Here is a 19,515-nt window from a genome sequence, read left to right as displayed (position 1 = left end):
TGGCTGAAAACATGATAGCATCTTGATAAGGATGGTATATAGTTTACTGAGAAAACAAACATGCCATGCCAAATATTTTTTGTAAAATTTACAGACAACCACGTTTCTATATTAAGTTTCATCTGTTTACCAAAAGTTGTAGGAAAACAGACTGCACTTGAAAACAAAATTTTGCTATATTTTAAATATACTGTTACCATTTTTTCTAAAATTTTCATTTTTTTTTCATCTTCAATTGAAAATTAATGTATTTTTCTTAGGATCACAAAACTTTTGAAATATTTTTTATCGCAAAACATTGGCGATAATTTTTGACAAATATTTTAATAAAATACAAAAACTGGCTGGATTAGAGGCCCACCTTTTAAATTTGTAATAGAAATTGTGTATAACACACACAGGTGCATGCATAGACGTGCACACTCCAGCGCTTGTGTGTATTTAACTATTTTGTTATCTATGTTTGATTCATGATGATGGTTCAGAAACTTTTGTCTGAAAAGTATTCTCAAAGCAACGCTGGTTTTCAGCAAGTTTTTTCATTAGCAGTGAAATGTTACAAATAAGTAATGTCCATCTTTATTGTCTCAGATATGAGTGACATATACGAGAAGCTATTTGATGAGGTTGGCAAAAATTATTTGAAGGATGTCAGACACGCCATTTCCATTGGGCCTGGCATTGGAGAGGCGGACATTCTCTTTCTAAACAAGTAAAATTAATGTTTTGAATGTTGTTGTTGTTGTTGCCCTGCGTCAGACATCATTGGAGGGATCCAGACGAGGCCGTAGCCAGTTAACCACGGCCGTGGCAAGGGTGACTGGTATTATGGCATTGTAAAAGGAATTGAGATGATAGTAGGTCAGTATGCTGCTTTACTGATAGCATCTGGCATTCAGAGTGGAGATGTTGTTCCGATGCTATTCCGTGGCATCCGGTGATTACCCGTAAAGCAGCGTTTTGTGAGCGTTGTAGTCTGTGGTAGCTTGTGTCGGAAGTCAGTGGAGACCAGGCCGGGCAGGCATACTCAATAACTGATCGGCCTTGTATGTCTGCATTAGTGTTTCCTTGTCTTGGCCATAGGTTGTTTCACTGTGAGCTTTTAAAATTGAGTTTCGCTTAGAGGCCTTAGAAGCTGACATCTTGTGATGCTGCGAGAAGGAGAGCATCGTGTCAAAGGTAAGAATTTTTGGGTTATACTCTAGAGGAAGAGTTTGGTTATTGACTTTGACTTACGGGTGATAATGGTATTGCGATGTGTAAGTGGTAAAGAGTGTTATTGTGAATTTGGATGTTGAGATCTCCAAATTATGGTTGTGGAAAAAGTCATGTAACTCCGTCAGATAACTGTTAAGCCGCCGGGTCAAAATAGCTGCATCTGGACCTGTAGTGTAGATAGAGAAGTCATCCGCATATGAGATGATTTTGATGTCCGGGGGTGGTGCAGGTGTTTTTGAGACATAGAAGTTGAAAAGTGAGGGGGACAACACTGAGCCTTGAGGCACTCCTGTGTGGATGATTCGTTGTTTGGAGTGCTGTTGTCGAAATGTGGTTGATGCGGTACATCCGTGCAGGTAATTTGACATCCAGCGTATAACAGATCTTGGGAGTGTTGTAGTTAAAAGATCCGAGAGCAGAATACGGTGGCTGACCGTGTCGAAGGCCTTAGATAGGTCTAGGGCGGCAAGAACGGTGCGATGAGCAGGTCTTTTGTGATTAAGGCCATTTGCGATATCGTTTGTTATCGTGGTGAGAGCAGAGGTTGTTGAGTAGTTTGGACGGAAACCGTGTTGATGATCCGCCAAAGTTAGATGCTTTGATAGGATTGGGAGGAGGCATTTTTCATGTTTTGAATGTAGAAATACTTGCTTGTTTCTTTTTATTTTTTATAGGTGCTGAAATCTGTGATTGTTTTTATTTAGAAAATTATCATTTAGATATGTTTTTAATGTTAAAAAGCAAAGTTGAGCGTTTGAGAAATAGCGCAATAAAAATATTCCTTACTAGTTTACCGATTGATCAAATTCACCGCTGAATCGTTGTTATCTATTGTATATACTTCACTAATTTGGATGATGAACGATGCATTAATTCATATTTCAAAAAGAACAACACCAAATCTGACCAAGTTGACTGCAGTGGACAAAGACTCAAGTTGCATTGAAGAATTTAGAAAAAATTTGAAGGAGCTCTTCTCAGATGATGTGGCCGTTCATTTTCACTTGTCACCGGCCCAAATTTGGCAGGGTCCCCAAGAGAGAGCTGACCTAGTGCTCATCTTCCACAGTATGTACTACTTCAACGAAAAGGAGCGCAAAGTACGAACCACGTTATCCAACTAACAATATTTGCATGCATCAAACATACATACTCAAAATATTGATACGACATGATTTTTAAAAGAGAATTTGTTTTTTGATGATAATAATTTTTTAGAAAAATATATAACTGTTTTCATAATTGATCATTTTTTCGACATGTGCATAGGAAATTTATTAAAAATGTTTCAACAGCTGGATGAAATCGAACGGCAAGTTGTTTGTTCTGATCAATAAGGATCTACACGAAAGTGAGACAGTTATTGCTCATTTTTAGGAATGTTTTACTACACAATCCATAATCTCCACACAGCATCTACAACCTACTGTCTGAACGACATCTTGAGAGAGCTAGGGAGGAAACTCCACGTCGAGTCCTACACAGTTAAACTAGAACTCATCCATCTTGGCTACAGCATAGATCGGGTGCACAATTTCGAATACAACCAAGACTTGCAAGCACTGCATGACTACGTTGTCTCCTTCATAATGATACATGCCAACCCACCAATCGACGACGAAGAACTGGTGAAGAAAGCCATCAAGAAATTAATTGACGCTGGTAACAAAGGATACGCCAGTGGGAATTTATTCAGCGTTATTAAAAAATCGTAATACTTTTAATTTAAGTTGTGCCAAATTTATAAATCTTAGATTAATTTAATTGAACACGTGATTGCCATACAACTAATTTGACATTATTTCCAAATAAAATAAAATATTGTTCAGTTATAATTAATTTTGTCTAAACGAAAGTTTAGAAGAGTTGTAATGAAGTTTAGAACTTTGTAATAAAATGTTCCATCCTAACGTAATGTTACGAAGGGATTCAAACTAACTCATCGAGATTACGTGGGATGCTGTTTGGTTCAGACAAACTAACGTGTAATGATTTCACATTTCAGAAACCGTATTAATAATAATGATAATGTTGACTTATAAAGCACCCTAGCAAGCGACTGAGACGCCCTCGAAACAAAGAAAAAACCGAAACTGTATTAATCTACGCAATTGCAATTTTAAAATATAAGTAACGGTCTATTTAATTTTTTGTCAATTTTACCGCTGTCTTTTACTAATTTCAACCAATTTCAACAGATATGAACGTGTTTTGAGACACAAAATCTTGTTCAAGACTTCATTTTATTTATTCCTATGATATACGCGGGAAAATAATAATTTCAAAAATTTAATTTTTTTTAAATTGATGACTTTTTTGACAAACCCAGTTTTGGTTGGGAGGTGGTTTTTAAATTCTTAACTTTTGGATTTTTTTTCACATCGATGTGATTTTCACATCACATTGATGTGCAAGTCTCAATATAAATTATCTCCTAAGTACATGTCAGATATATTAATAAAACCTAAACGCCCCGGTTAACGATCGTCATCTTATTCTCACTTCTCAATTCCTGTTATAAATTATTTTGCTGATAATTTTTTGGGTTTATCAGTGATACTAAAAACTTCTTCCGATAAATAGCTTAAAAAAATAATTTATGACTAAAAAAAATTTTCAACATATGAAGAAATAAGACTGAATTAAATCTAAATTACTGAACAGCCATACCAAAGTTCAAAATTACTGAAAAACGATTGCTGATTTCAAAGGTTAAAAACTGAATTTAGCTCACTACACTTACATGTATATCTATATATATTCATCAATAATTACAAATACACGCATTCATACACACATACATGAATACATTCATGTATAATATATATACACACATATATATATATATATATATATAAGTCCTGGTTATGACATTAAACTGACCCTCACTGCCTTGTGAGGGATGTTGGATCATCAAAGGCTAGGCCCACCGCTTATAACTGTGGTTGCGTAAGGAAGGGCGTCCTGCGTAAAAATTAGCCAAATAAATTACTTATGATGGCATCGAGGGGTATTTCGGTTTCATCATAGGTAGCCAAACGGCAACCCCCGATCTCGGGGAAAATGTCGTCTAAACGTGTGTTGTTTGTATATATATATATATATATATATATATATATATATATATATATATATATATATATATACAAACACACACACATATATATATTTATGTATTTAAATCATATTTAAATCTTTGTGAATTTTTATATGTACGTATGTATCTGTGTATCTAGGCAGTATGTTTTTTTAGAATATGAATTATGCTGGGCTTTGTCGGGTCTGGCGGGTTGTTAACAATCTGGTGGATTCGATCAGGCTCGGAGGAATATGTATGTGTGTGTGTTTGCATGTGCGTGTGTGTGTGTTTGCATGTGAGTGTGTATGTTTGCCTGAGAGTGTATGTGGGTGTGTGTGCGCGTGTGTGTGCGTGCGTGCATGTGTGTATGTATGTATGTGTGTGTGTATGCATGTGTGAATGTGTTTATGTATGTGTGTATGAATGCGTGTATTTGTATGTATGTGTGAAGGAATGTGTGTATATATGTATATAAATATTGTATTCTATGTGCGTTAACCAAGGTACCGTGGGGTTGTATATGGAGGTGCACATATGTATGCGTAAGATGTTCATGCACTCGGCGTGGCCATATGTGTTTATATGTCTATTTATATGAGTGTGCAAGTGAGCGCATGTATATGTGTGGTTTGTATGATATCACTGTGACTAGAGTCGTTATAACGTTTAAATATGATATGATATGATAGAGTCGTTTAGATATGATATGATTAAGTTGTTATTAAATAAGTAACTGGTAACTGTTACAACAAAAATTATTTTTGGTTTCCAGATCATTTCATTTCATTAATTCTGTTCTCTCTCTTTGATTTGATTTGGTGAGATAAAATGTTAAAAAAATGTTAAATATATATATATAAATAAATAAAGAAATATATGTATATATATATGCATTTACATTTAGGTTGTCGTATATAAATATCTTTCTCTTTCTCTCTCTCTCTCTCTCTCTCTCTCTCTCTCTCTCTCTCTCTCTCTCTCTCTCTCTCTCTCTCTCTCTCTCTCTGTGTGTGTGTGTGGTGTGTGTATTTTATATGTATAAAAGTGTTGAGTGAAGCGTTACTTTTTAATTAGTATTTAATTTGTATCATATTTTTGATAGTATTCCATTTCTCAAAGCAATGTACACGAACGACGTGAATGTTACTTACGCCAATGCCCTGGAAGAATACAGAAAAGTTGGAGGTGAGTTGGTTTTCAAATTTCATCAAACAACATGTTCCCTAAAATAAATTCCCTGATGGGTGATTTCGAAACGCGTATAGATTTCATATTGTTTTTTGATGTTCTTTTATTACGTTAAATATGTTTTCTTCATTCTTATTGGTCGCCTGCCAGATTCTATCACATTCATCACGATTACCATCATCATGATTGCCATCATCATCATCATTACAATTATCACCATCATCATCATTACCATCTTCGTTACTATCATCATCAGAGCGTTTTTGTGTATTAAAATTATGAAACTTCTGAATTATTTTATCTAAACATTTGACAAAGCGAATATTTTTTTTTCTCATTGTAGCAATAAATTTTTGATTTAGATGATTTTTTGTCATTTTTCTTCGTCAGATGTGATCAGCGTGTACAAGAAATTGTTTGACGAGATAGACGGAAATTATTTAAATGGCATCGAGCATGTCATCTCCATCGGACCTGGTCCAGGAACCGCCGACATTTTATTCCTTAACAAGTTGGACATTTTGTTAATCTTAAAAGCTCTTATAAATTTAACGTGAATGTTTTTGTCTTATAATTACTAAAATTAAATTTTAAAAAATTTTGGCATTAGAAAATCATTTTAGTCATCAAGTAATCTTCATGATAAACATATTTCTAGAAAGGTAAACAAATATCATCCAGAACAGCTCCGAACCTTATGAAATTCACTGCCGTTGAGAAGGACGCCAGCTGCATGGAGGCACTGAAAGAGAATATTGCAAAAGAATTTTCAACTAGCGTAACTGTTGACTTGCATTTGTCAGTGTCCCAACACTGGCAAGGCCCTCGGGAAAAAGCTGATCTAGTCCTCATGTTCCACAGCTTGTATTATTTCAACGAAGAAGAGCGTAAGGTTATCAGTATCCTTTCGTTTGTCTCGTTTTTTTAAAGTTATTGTTACATTTTGGTTAATTAATTCATGGAAATATTAACAAAGCCACACACTGCACATGTGAAGTCGCCACACACACTGCATTTGGTAGGCGAGGTTCCGAAATAGGCCATGACCACGGCTCTACTAGACCAGAGATTTTCAACGTTCTATCATCTCGCCACCCAGACATTCTAAGAAGAAGAACATTTTTATGCTTATTTGAAGAAATGACTTCAATTTAACGCCAAAAATAGCTGAAACTTATTTTTAGAAGAATATTTGTACCATTTGCCTAATTTGCCAAAATTATTCTACCTCGTAGCAAATATCAAGACATTAACAAACTTATTGAAAGACATTTTTTATTTCAAGTTATTTTTTTACATAATAGCGTTTAAAATACTTCGTACTCAATTTATTTCAACAGGAGATATACAAAAAGTGTTTCAACCATTGGCTGAAACCGAATGGGAAGCTTTTTGTTTTATTGCATAAAGATTTGTATGAAGGTAAGAATTTGTTGCGTTTAAAAGGTTCATATGTTTTAATTAGGCGTTTAAGGAAAGGTTTTTAGTAACCAATAAAATTGAATAAAAAAGTAATACATTTTTTTATAACAATTTGAAACTATTAAACGTTCATTAGTTGAGTTTCAAGTGCTGGAAATCCATTCACATATATCTTAATAATTTTGTATAAAATATTTTAGAATATTGATTCAAAATGAAATAGCCACAGACACCTTCTGTTTGAACGATATCTTGAGAGAAACAGGCAGAACGCCACACATCGAGGCATACACAATCAAAAAGGAACTCGCCAGTCTTGGATACGTTGTTGAGAAGGTTTACAACTACGAATACCGCCAAGACCTGCAGGCCTTGCACGATAACGTCGTCTCTTTCATCATGATTCACGCCAACCCGCCCTTCGAAGATGAAGATGTTGTGAGGAGGGCCATAAAAAAGTTGATTGAGGACGGTAACAAGGGTTACACTAGTGGAAACTTATTCAGCGTTGTTCAGCAACTATAAGTTGGGTATTTTTTTGGGTTTGATTTAAAAACGTAAAGTTGTTTTTATTATTTTCGTGTTTGTTAGATCTGTTTAGCTAGAAAAATTTTCATAAAAAATTTCTACTGTGTTTTGTTTTAGAAAATTGATCTTTTCAGAATAGTAATTTAATGTGCTTTGTTGGACCCAAAAACATTTTACGTCATGATTGAGATGAAATATTTTCCCAAAACCGTAAAAATGTTTGTCATTAATTTTAAAAAAAGACTTCAAATGACTAATACTTATAATTGAACTCTTATAATTATTTTCCCACAAAAAAAAATTTCTGAAAAAACAGAAAAGCGTCTTTAATATAATTTGGTTCCGAAGACACAAATTATAAATATTTGATTTGAATATGAATAAAATTAAATGTTATTGAATAAAGAATAACATGAAATAAATTCAACATTAGTTCTTTTTTCAGTTTTTTCAATTCTTTATAAGTTTTAGGTCAGCTTCCTACAGGAAAGCTATTTCATCAATAAAAATTTGTAATAAAACTTTATTCGAAAAAAAAATAACATAATCTAAGTATGATATTATAATGCAGATATAAATATAATTTTATAAAACATCAAATATAGAAAGCAGAGTTTAGGTTTATAAAACAAAATTGAATTTGAAACTAACAGATTACAAAAGAATTCTATAATCTCAAATAGTTCAATTTGTCTATATCATAATTTTAGTCTATATTAGTCTAAAAACGATCGACATCAAAAAAATAAAACAATTTGAATCTTTTTCAATGCACGTCCAATAAATTAGTTGATTTTACATCCATCATTTGCCACTTCATGCATAAAATAGCTGCCAGTGGTCCCATCCTATAACTTGCTTTGGAACATTCCCAGTAACATAACCGAAGGGATGTTGAAATATTTCACAAGCCGTGTTGGCATTGTTATAGTTAACTGAACCACATTTGTACAAGTTGCATCTAATCAGACATCCATGTACGGAGCTTGTGTTAAACGAGAATAAAAATGTTTGGATCAATCTGTGGTCATGGAGTTTGTTCCAAAGTTTGCTTTCTGAATGTTTGTTCATTTTTAGAGAACAGTCGTTGATATGGTCCAAAAGTTTTTAATGCTAATTAGCATTAAAGATTAAATCTTTGTTGAATAATGTATAAGTTACAAATCATATCATTTGAAAACTTACACAGTTCTCACTGATTGAAGTATTCACATTTAAATACAGTTTAACTTAATTTTCAAATAATTACTTATCATTACTCCTACCTGGATATGCTGCTTCGTAAACGAGCAACTCGCATGCATTCAAGTTACCAGGCAGGTCGTACCTAGCTTGGACAATCACGTACCTCACTGCTGGCATGTTAGCGTTACATTTCAATGTGAAAATACCTGTAGCTGAGATATCAAACTCATATTGGTTACAAAGGTAATAAAGACCTCTCTTGGTTGCGTTGTTTTGATTCGATCCTCCAGTTATAAATTGATTCATAGACGTATCTGCATTGAAATTTTGTTGGCGTTAGGTTATATGTTATCTACTTAGAACGTACATTTGTGTACTGAGATCAATCGCCGAATTTTATCGATGGTTTCAATTTATTGAACGTTAAAAGAGCCTGCCAACTTACATTTTTTTGGATCGCGAGTCAAAGTATTTGAAATTGACGTGGAGGCTAAAAATTTTTCAAAAATAAAAATTGGGAAGACATGAATTTTTATTTAGTTTTGTTTATGTCAAATTTTCCAAAATCAATGTATTATTGAATAAATATCTTGAATTTACAAATCCATTAATAACATATTTGTAAAATTTGCAACAATGACTTTCCATCGTTAGATTCTTCCAAATAAAGTTTTTAATGGTTAAATGAATTAGGTTGTGCACTTATCTTTTTTGAATGATCCTGTTAATGAAATTTTTTTAAGTGCTTTCTTAACTATTTTTTTGCCAAATGAATTTCAACTCTTTCAGCAATTTTAATTGAAACATTTAAGAAAAACGGTTTTAAAAAAACAAAGAGAAATAATATTTTTTAATTAAAAATGAACTAACAAAGATGCATTTCAATCAAAATTGCCATGGAGTCAAGGAAATAAGATTTTTCCAAATCAACCATCAGCCAACTCACTTCAGTTTTTACAGCACCAGCAAAACATTCACATTTGTAGCCATCTGTGTTGTATATGCCGTCTGTGGCATGTGAGGCTACTGCACATGCGTTTGCATAGTATGTGGAATCAGCCGTGGCAGTCTTGAAGAGTGCTATGTTTTTAACTGGAATTATTTGTTTGAATTATTTACTTGAAGTATGTGAATGTTGGTACAAAAATGAAACAAATGTTTTTGAATGGTTACAGTTTATCACTCCGGTTTGCGATGTTTTCAATATACTTTTTGTAACAAACATCATTCTCAATAATAAAAGTATTTTATTTTAAATGCATTCTGTTGATAGAGTTTCCATAAGAATAATAAATTCTAAATTGATGTTTAACTTGTCTAAAAACATTTTCATTATCAGTCGTTTGTGTAATATTTGAACAAACACAATTAGAAATGTCATTGAAAGAGGAGGAATAAAAAAAATAAATTTTTCTTCAAACTGCAAAACCTGCATTGGCAAGTCGAAAATAGAGGAGAACTATCCAGGTAGCTTTCATTGCAATCGCCAGCAGAGAACTACAGATTTGAAAATTTTAAATTTTATGTTAAATTTTAAAATTAAATTTAAATTTAAATGTTAAATTCAAAAACGACTTAGTTAGCTGTTCGGTAAAACTATGAAATACATGGTTGGCTATCGTTGAGCTTTAATGTCCCATGAATATGTTTTTGAATGTCTAATTTTTAACTCACTGATTATTGACGTGGAGCAACTGCTCTTTTGAAATTTTTTGTTATATAAAATCATTAAAATTTTTTAGGCAAAAAATATTTTTTCAGCCAAAAAAAATTTAATTTCAATTAGACAAAAATGTCTTGATGTGCGCTGCATATTAAATATAATATACTTATGGAATAAAAAGTAGGCTGTTGGTTTTAATCGCATATATTTTCTTAAAATAATTAAACTAAATCTCAAATTACACATTCACTTATTCACTGAGATGAATTCATTCATAAGATGAATTTTATCCTTTTAACATGTTGTATTAACAACTGTTGTTCATTAAATAACATGTGATTGACGAGACGATGAATCTTCAAAATTTCATACGAATAATTTAATTTCATGACAGAATTTTGGAGAATTTTACAGACGAATTTATTGTTTGGTTGTTATTTTATGTTAGCTCACATTCAAAAACATATTTCAAAGAATTTAAATAATTAATGTCTCATGCATATTTGATGTAGGAATGGTTCGCGAATTGTAATCATAAAAATTCGACACACACACACACACACACATCACACACACCACACACACACGCACACAACACACACAAAATTTTTTAATCAAGTATATTATGTTATTTATTTATATTTTGTTAATTATTTTTTTATCAGATATTTATACATCAATATATGGCTCATATTTGGTTATGTTTTTTAAAATTTCAACTGTAGATAAAACAAACTTGATAAATTTGAGTTAGAGTTAAGAAAGTGTTTGAAAATATCAAATATTAATTTGTTTAAATATTAAAAAGTTAAAATATTAGTTTGTTGATACAAATTTAACAGGTTAGACAAACAATTACCACACACATATACAATGTTTTTGCTGCTTTTTACACTCAAATGCTTGATTACCATCCTTGTAGGAACCTACACGTATTGAGACTTCAAATAATCGTATTTGACATCAGCCGTAAGGATGAAGGGCGCAGGCAATCCTTGCAAACTCGCAAACATTTCACATGACATCAAAACGTGGTTGTAGTTGACTGAGTAGCATTTAATGATGCTACAACCGATCACGCACTCTATCGCTGATCGTACAATTTTTGTAACACTTGCAGGTTTTGCCAGACGATTTTTCGCAAACTTTTTCCATACTTTTGATTCTTGAACAGGGAGTAGTTAAAATTTAGAAAAAAATTTAAAAAAATTAATATTTAAAAATAATAAAAAAGTTAAAAACTAGTAAAATTAGTAACGAAACCAGGATTTTGTGCAGCGAAAACTTCCATTTCGGCAAACGCCATGCTTCCAAAACCAGTAGAGGGCTGCTGGATGATGACGATGCTGTACTGTTCCAGGTTGGCATTACATCTGACTTGGTAGGAGCCAGGCACCACGATAGGTTTCTGGTACTGGTCGCAAAGTTCGTAAGAGTTCCTCACAACTGGGCCGAGGGTGTTCGCCAATCCAACCAGGAACTGGACCAACTGCATTTCTGTGTGTTACCGTTATAACATTTCCCGATAGAACATTCGATCGGTTGGTAAATTGTGAATACGTCTCGTCAATCAGAAGAAAAATATTATTCAACGTAATAAAAACTGTGCGTGAAACATCAAATCAGAGCAATGAAAAAATAATTTTATTTCATAAGTTTAAAAAATTTCATTGCACCAAATCCTGAGATGGTATAAACGACAACTATATCGATGAAGTAGACGTCCAGCAGGTCGACCAGCCACCAGTTTCCACCTCCTCTCGGGTCGCTTCCTCTGTAGCAGTTGTTGCAGGCTAGGGCTTGCACGTAGTTTCCATCGTTCCCCTTGGACGGATGGTAGCAGGAACTGTTCTGGTAGTAAGAACTCGCAGTGCTGTACTTGCCGGTCGCTAGGCTTGATCCTAAAGAAAAGTCGATTTTGAAAGTTGTTTCATGTAAAAATTTGCAAAAAAAACTGTTAAAAATCAAAAAATCAAAAAAAAAAGTTGAAAATCAACTGTTGTTAGTTATGGAGACAAAGTTATAAATGTATAACTATCAAAACACAAATAAACGGTGTAGATTTATTAATTTTCTGAATGATGAATTAAAAGTAGGTTATAATTTATTGAAATTCAGTTTCTTACTTGAGTAAACCTCCAAAATGCACAGCTGTAAAATAATCCAGATTTTAGACATGATATTAAAATGTGTGCGAAAGCAACTACATGAAATCGAACCAATAAGCGCTTAGCTGATAAAAGTATCTTGATATTTATAAGATAAGACTATATATAATGAAAATAATACATGTATGAACGTATAAATATGAAAATAAATATATATATATATATACACACTTATACACATACAAATAAATAAATATTATAAAATATATATACTATCATAAATATTTAAATATAAGAATAATATAATAACCAATATGAATTTATTTAGTCTGATCAATGATACATATGTCAATTCAAGTCATTTGCTTGAGAGTAATTTTTTTTCTCATTAGCCAATGTACCGTGTTGTCACAAATGAATGGTTTTATTTATTAGCTACGCATCGTTAAACTATTTCATTCATACTTTAAAAATATTCATCACGATAAAAGGTGAACTATTTGGTGTAATTGTAAGTATTATATTGTTGTTAGTAAAATGTATATAAATTTTACCAGTCTTTCGACATTTTCAAATGAACAAGGAACTTTGTACACATTTATTTTTTATAAAAATTAAATTTCTATAAGTACCTACCTAGTTAGAACATATTTTGTTAAGCGATACGTTACAATTATTTTGAAAAACTGTTCCGTACGTACACTATTGACTTTTTTTAATGACCTTCTTGTATTCAACGAAGACATATTGTGAGCCAACAAAGACAGTTTTTTTTATAGTAAAAATTTGAATTTTTGTGTTCTAATTCTAATTTTATTTAAAAAATAAATTGTCAATCAAATAGTTTACTAATACCCCTTAGCCAACTTATCTAAAGGGTCGAGTATTTTTAGGCCCCCACCTCAAAACTTGACAGCCCCTTCGTTTTTTTCCTAATTATTATGCAGCATTAACATATGCAAAATGTCTAACATAACATTTAAGTTACAACGTGCTTTTGATTCCTATAGTTATACTTTCCTGTTATAAAGTCTGTATGCAATCTTCAATCAAACCATACAACGTTAGTACAAAAAGTTTGAGTTTGAATATGTCTGTAGACAAAATGTCTGTAGACAAACAGATGGTTTTCGAATCGGGCCATCTCATAGTTACAGCATGAGGCATGCCATTTCTACTGAATAGGCCACCAAAAATTTTAATTTGGTACTATCATTATAGTAAAGGATGAAGTTTTTCCAAACAGACTTTCATTAATTGAATGTACAAGCAGTTAATTGAACTGATAAGTTTTTATTGTCATTGCGAAATAAATTGAAACTTTTGCTTTAGTATGTATCATAAGTAAGAATGATGATAAAATAATATGCAATGGTGCATAACTATATTATGCTTTCAAAAAATATAATAAAGAAATTTTTCAAAAAGGTAGATTGAATAAAATATATTTGTTGCATTGTGAAAGGAGGTATTTTATCGTTTTAAAACTACGGAATTTTTTGTCAAACAACATGCATTCTGCGCGACATTTACTTGCAACACTAAACGGAAACATGCCATTTCATAAACTCTCTTAAAACATTACAAAGCTAATTTTTTCATTGTTACAAATTGAATTTCGTCTCTAAAGAACAATGTTCAAATTCCGAAAATCGTCCACATTTTGTTGTCAATTTGTTTATAACTTAAATGTAAGACAATACGTTGAAATTTAAATTAAATTTATGTAAAATAAAAATTATTATTATTATTTAGATTTTGGAGAAAACAGAAGAGTAAGTGCGTTAGTGTGCGTGTGTGTGCTAAGTGCGTTAGTGTGTTCGTGTGTATGTGTGTGTGTGTGCTTATATATGACGATGTAAATTAAAGCTGTCTATAAAATACGGTAAATTTTAAAAAAAATTGTCTAAAATTTTGTGAACAATGGATGCGAACGAGAATCAGGAATGTTGGAAGTTAGTAGGACAATCTCAATCTTATTTTACTCGTGTGCTTAAATTAAAATATGAAATATTGCTATTGCAAGTTCTTCAAAAATGGTTTGGAAAGCCACAAATGATTTAGTTGTGTTTTTTTTATTATTTAATAAAATTTTTGTTGTTTTGTTGCATTTTACCTCTTAGACTAAACTTTTTTATTAATTTAATTAAGTTTTCCGTGGTGTCTTTACTTACCATAAAAATCATTTCAACCACTGCTAATTACAGAGATTCATTAAAATTTCTCTTTTAATTTTATCTAACCATGAAAGTTTTTAGTAGAAGCCTTCGTCACTTAAAATTTGTGTTCTTCTGTTTGCTGGAATGCTAATTTCTTCATATATATATATTTCTTCATATAAATTTGATTAAAAGCTAAACGCATATTTATTAAAATTAAGTGAAACAATTTTATTGAAATAAATTAAAGAATTATTTTACTCGCATCACGAAAACGTGACTTTGTATAATACTTGCATCAGTATAGCCTTGAATATCATCAATTTAATACGCTGACATAATAATAAGTCATTAAAAAAAATATTTTAAAAAGATTTTCATAAAAACAACATCAAATTAACAATAAACCTTGTTATTTATTTAATTACTTAGTTATTCTTATGATTTTATCCTCATACATAAATCTTCAATAAAATTTAAAAAAATTTATATCTAGCAAAGATAAAAATAAAAAAAAACCCCTAATAAAAATTATGTTCTTCAAAGTTAACTCGACCACGCAGATTTTGGTTTTATATTACATAAAGAATTCTGAACTGTGAACGTATATCAACCAAGTGTTTAAAAACTTATTTGAAGAAATAGGACAAAAGTATCTCGACAATGTTAGGCATGCAATTTCAATCGGCCCGGGTCCGGGGGATGTGGATTTTGCTTTTTTGAAAAAGTAGCTTTTATTGTAATGGTTTCTTACTAATTTGTTCAAAGTTTCTGAGTCACTTCAAGCCAATGTTTCTTTCTACCTAAAAAGGACAACTCCAAATCTTACCAAATTCACAGCCGTGGAAAAAGATGTCAGTTGCATGAGAGAGTTGGAACAAAACGTGAAAAAGTACCTTCCTGGGGATATTATGGTTGACCTGCATCTGGCGCCCGCTCAAAAATGGCAAGGTCCTCTAGAGAAGGCAGATCTGGTCTTCAGTATTCACAGTATTTACTATTTCAAGGAAGAAGATCGTAAGGTCAGTAATTTTAGTTTTATATGAAGGTAATAAATTTAAAGAGATTATTCTAAATTGTTCACCGCTGTTTAAAAAATCATTAATTGATAGAAAATCTGTTAAACTTTAATATCGTTCCTTTTATGGCAGGACGTTCATTCAAAAATGGCGATGTTAACCACTGAAAATTAATTATTAATTTAAAAAATGTATCGATGACTCCTGCACTAAGAGTGGCAGATCTAAATAAGGGATATTGAATGGCATGAATGAAGACATGATTGAAGATTCATTGTATAAATTAGTAATAAATCAAACGGGAATTAGTAAAAAAAGTCATTAACTAGAAAATTTTAAAGATCACCTACTTTACAATTTTTAAATCATGCTCAACCGCAAATTCTGGATCCGTTATTGCAGATGTTATATGTTTTTATTTTTACCCAGCTAAGCATTTTGGCGGCGTGATAGCCTAGTTAGTGGTTATAAAGTCGCCTGGATCTGTTTCGCAGTGCGTGCAGTAACCGGGTATAACATAAAGGTCCACTCCTGTCATGTGCTTCTTGTATCCATATACGCTGCCCGCCTGTTGTTGGTTCCTCTATATCTAGTAAGAAGACTGTAATAGACCTTTAACTTTTGTGTGTTACAAAATTCTGAAATTTAGCGAACCGTTTAAAATGTTAAGTTAATTAGGATATGTACTATAAACTATTTGAATTCATAATCGATTTATCATTAGTATATCAATAATAACGTTGATTGTTTAAAAAAAAACGTTTGGATATTGACAATTTGCTGGAAATTAAAAAAATTCAAAGTCTTGAGGTTTAGCAAGGGAATACTATTTTTAGCGACTTAGGAATAAAAATTTTGGACCTTTCACTATCTAGTATTTTAAAAGTGTGCGATGTGAATAGGATTGCGCAGATCTAATAAAGATGTTACATAATTCGCTTACGCAGGTAATTTTTGAGAACTGTTTTAACAAGTGGCTGAAACCTAACGGAAAATTATTCATTCTGATGAACAAAGACAAGTTTGACAGTAAGCTTTTGATAAAAACATCGGAAAAATATGATGATACTATAATTCTGACAACTTTTTCCTCTTACAATTCTAAAATGGAAACAAAATATGTACAATTATTCTTAGCTGATTTTAGAATTCATGGGATATCATTTTTCATTCATGCTGTTTAACTAGCTCCAACTCCGTACTACCTAAACGATATCTTCAGAGAGACAGGAAGGGTGCCTCTAATTGAATCATACATCGTCAAGAAGGAACTCTTAAAACTAGGCTGCACTATTGACCGCTCCTTCCATTACCAATACTATCAGGACCTGCAAGCCGGTTACGATCATGCTGTACCTTTTGTGATGATTCATGCAAATCCTCCTTACGAAAATGAAGAAGTTCCAAAGAAGGCAATCATGAAGTTAATTAAAAGGGGAAATAAAGGATACGCTAGCGGAACCATGTTCAGCGTTATTGAAAAATATTAAAATGCATTTTATTCGGTGTTTTCCTCTTTTTGAAACTGAAATTCCGGTTTAATTTTTTAATTTTCAGTTTTATTTAGAATGACTTTATATGGTTAAAAAAAATCAAAAAATTCAAATCAAACTATCATGTTTTTTAATTTATTCAACAATAACTTCAGTAATTTCAAAAAGTAATATTTGCAAATTTCATTGAGTTGATACTCAACAGAAACATTTTCTAATGGTGAGAGGTGACTTTTGAAAAACTTCTCATCTTCCAATGATTTACGAAAGTAGTAGCTTATATAATTTGACTAAAAAATTGCTAAGGACACGTGATAAAACCATTACTCTAACGAACAGATAAATATTCAAAATTTTTCGTTGACAACACTGAAGAGGGCACCGCTACTATACCCCTTGTTACCCTCTGCATGCAACTTCTTCAAGACATTTCTAACTGTTTCATCGTCATCAAAGGACGGTTTCGCCTCCAACTTTATAAAAGACACGACGGAATTATTTAGAATACTCAAGTCCTGGTAGTAAATGTACTCTAATTCTTCGTCAATTTTGTAGCCCAGGTTCTGTAACTCCTGCTTTATGGTGAATGCCTCTGTTAACAATTTTCTGCCGGTTTCACGGTATATATCGTTCAGGTAGTGAGGTGCTTTAGCTGTCGAAAAGAGTAAAAAAGTTACGAATAATTTGGAAACAAACAAAACAAAAATATTTAGTAAAATTGAAAAAAAAATAAAGTTATAAAATATAAAATTGCAATTATCAAGCACACCTTCGTGAAGGTCTTTAATGATTTTCACAAACAGTTTTCCGTTTGGTTTCAGCCACTTTTTGAAGCATGCTTCATATATGTTCTGAGTTTTTATACAACATCATTGTTTTTTCTTGCAAAAATTCACAAATGTTTAAAAACTTACAAGGAAAAAAAATATTGTTTCTAACAATTTAAAACATGAAAAATACAAACATTCAAGGGAACCTCTGCTTCTTATGAGAAAAAAATATTCAGACGCAAAAACAAAACTAAAATACATTAGAGCGTACCTTCCTTTCGTCATCATTGAAGTAATACAATGAATGGAACATGAAGACCAGATCAGCCGCCTCGCTTGGTCCCTGCCAATCCTGCAGTTTGGTTAAGTGCACATCCAGTATCACGTCGCTAGGAAGGTATTTCTTCACACTCTGTCTCAACTCCTCCATGCACCATTCATTCATGTCGACAGCTGTGAACCTGGACAAATATGGGGTTAACCTGCCACGTGATGCGGTGTGTTAATTTGTTAAAAATAATCGAATTTATCAATATTTCTAAAAACAATTTATTACAGTTTTTTAAATGTTATAAAATATTCTTCAAAAAAATAAAGTATGTGGACAACATTCTAAATTATTAAAAAAAAAACAGTTTAATCAAAATGAAGGCATACTCTTCGCGTTTCAAAATTAGAGGTTCTCTTCTAGGCTAAATAATATTCAAATAAAATCAAATAGGTTTTATGCGAATTTTAAATGTTAAACAATAATTCAATAGTAGAATCTGTATGAACTTCTTCATGAAAGCTATTTCGTCAATGGCTGGTCCGGCTCCAATGGCAATGACGTGAGTAACGTGATCCAAATTCTTCACTTGGTCGTACATTTTGTTGTATACCTGGTAGACATCTGAAAATTTTTGTGAAATTTGGAATTAAAATATTTTCACTTCAAAAACATATTCAGGAGAAAAAAATTTAAACTTAAGTTAGATCGCGACTGTAACCTCCGACTTTTCTGAACTCATCCAGAGCTTCAACATATGAAGAACTCGTATGATTCAAATCTAAATCTGATTCCATCTTTCAGCGCTACAGATTTTTGACAATTTTGAAACAAATAATTAACTTTAATTATACTTGTAAATATTTCTCTATTTTTAAACTTCTTAATAAATTTACACACATCTAAATAAATGCGTAACACATGTTTCGTTGATTTCGAATGTTCTGATATATTTAACACTGTACCCTAAGAAGAACTTTTAAGAGAATTACGATTCTCAAATTATTTTGAGCAAATGTATCCTGTATAAATTGTTTTCTATTTATAAGATTCTAACACTTGTCAAAATATCGTTATAGACAATAGACATGACAACAACAACAACACACGTTTAGACGGCATTTTCCCCGAGATCGGGGGTTGCCGTTTGGCTACCTATGATGAAACCGAAATACCCCTCGACTCCATCCACATCTGTCACTCGCCTCAGTATCACGCAACCCCGCTTTCACCCTGTCCTTCTCCACCTGCTCTCTCCATCCCAATCGCGGACGACCCCTTCCTACCACTCCTTCAACCTCGAACTCCAACGCTCGCCTAATCCCGACCCTTTCATCCCTTCTCAACACATGTCCATACCACCGCAATCTCGATCTCCTTATCAATGTCACAATGTCCTCATTCAGTCCCATCAT

At 32.2% G+C, this 19,515-nt stretch overlaps 5 protein-coding genes across 5 annotated transcripts; 3 read left to right on the top strand and 2 right to left on the bottom strand.

Annotated features, from left to right (window-relative positions):
* Positions 1-569: 569 nt before the first annotated feature.
* Positions 570-2,933, top strand: HELRODRAFT_177829 (hypothetical protein; the record flags this gene model as incomplete). The annotated part of the gene is made up of 3 exons (XM_009025974.1): positions 570-712; positions 2,108-2,286; positions 2,632-2,933. The coding sequence occupies 3 exons, from the start codon at positions 570-572 to the stop codon at positions 2,931-2,933; spliced, it is 624 nt and encodes a 207-aa protein (XP_009024222.1).
* Positions 2,934-5,418: 2,485 nt separating this feature from the next.
* Positions 5,419-7,432, top strand: HELRODRAFT_177828 (hypothetical protein; the record flags this gene model as incomplete). Its single annotated transcript, XM_009025973.1, has 5 exons — positions 5,419-5,482; positions 5,876-5,996; positions 6,167-6,377; positions 6,826-6,907; positions 7,131-7,432. 5 exons carry the CDS (start codon positions 5,419-5,421, stop codon positions 7,430-7,432), a joined length of 780 nt encoding a protein of 259 aa, XP_009024221.1.
* Positions 7,433-8,251: 819 nt separating this feature from the next.
* On the bottom strand, positions 8,252-12,461 carry HELRODRAFT_177827 (hypothetical protein; the record flags this gene model as incomplete). The annotated part of the gene is made up of 8 exons (XM_009025972.1): positions 8,252-8,490; positions 8,701-8,878; positions 9,567-9,712; positions 10,050-10,117; positions 11,214-11,448; positions 11,547-11,780; positions 11,960-12,184; positions 12,410-12,461. 8 exons carry the CDS (start codon positions 12,459-12,461, stop codon positions 8,252-8,254), a joined length of 1,377 nt encoding a protein of 458 aa, XP_009024220.1.
* Positions 12,462-14,314: 1,853 nt separating this feature from the next.
* On the top strand, positions 14,315-17,059 carry HELRODRAFT_177826 (hypothetical protein; the record flags this gene model as incomplete). The annotated part of the gene is made up of 4 exons (XM_009025971.1): positions 14,315-14,346; positions 15,362-15,572; positions 16,517-16,598; positions 16,758-17,059. 4 exons carry the CDS (start codon positions 14,315-14,317, stop codon positions 17,057-17,059), a joined length of 627 nt encoding a protein of 208 aa, XP_009024219.1.
* Positions 17,060-17,200: 141 nt separating this feature from the next.
* Positions 17,201-18,905, bottom strand: HELRODRAFT_193193 (hypothetical protein). The gene is made up of 5 exons (XM_009025970.1): positions 18,822-18,905; positions 18,610-18,724; positions 18,104-18,314; positions 17,832-17,913; positions 17,201-17,714 (listed from the first exon to the last, which is right to left on the bottom strand). Exons 1-5 carry the CDS (start codon positions 18,895-18,897, stop codon positions 17,410-17,412), a joined length of 789 nt encoding a protein of 262 aa, XP_009024218.1. The 5' UTR covers positions 18,898-18,905; the 3' UTR covers positions 17,201-17,409.
* Between the last annotated feature and the right edge of the window lie 610 nt (positions 18,906-19,515).

The sequence above is a fragment of the Helobdella robusta genome, assembly GCF_000326865.2.
Source record: "Helobdella robusta unplaced genomic scaffold HELROscaffold_44, whole genome shotgun sequence".
In the NCBI taxonomy this organism is placed as follows: Eukaryota; Metazoa; Annelida; class Clitellata; order Rhynchobdellida; family Glossiphoniidae; genus Helobdella; species Helobdella robusta.
Note: the sequence above shows the minus strand (reverse complement) of the source record. Positions and strands in the feature narration are given on the sequence as shown.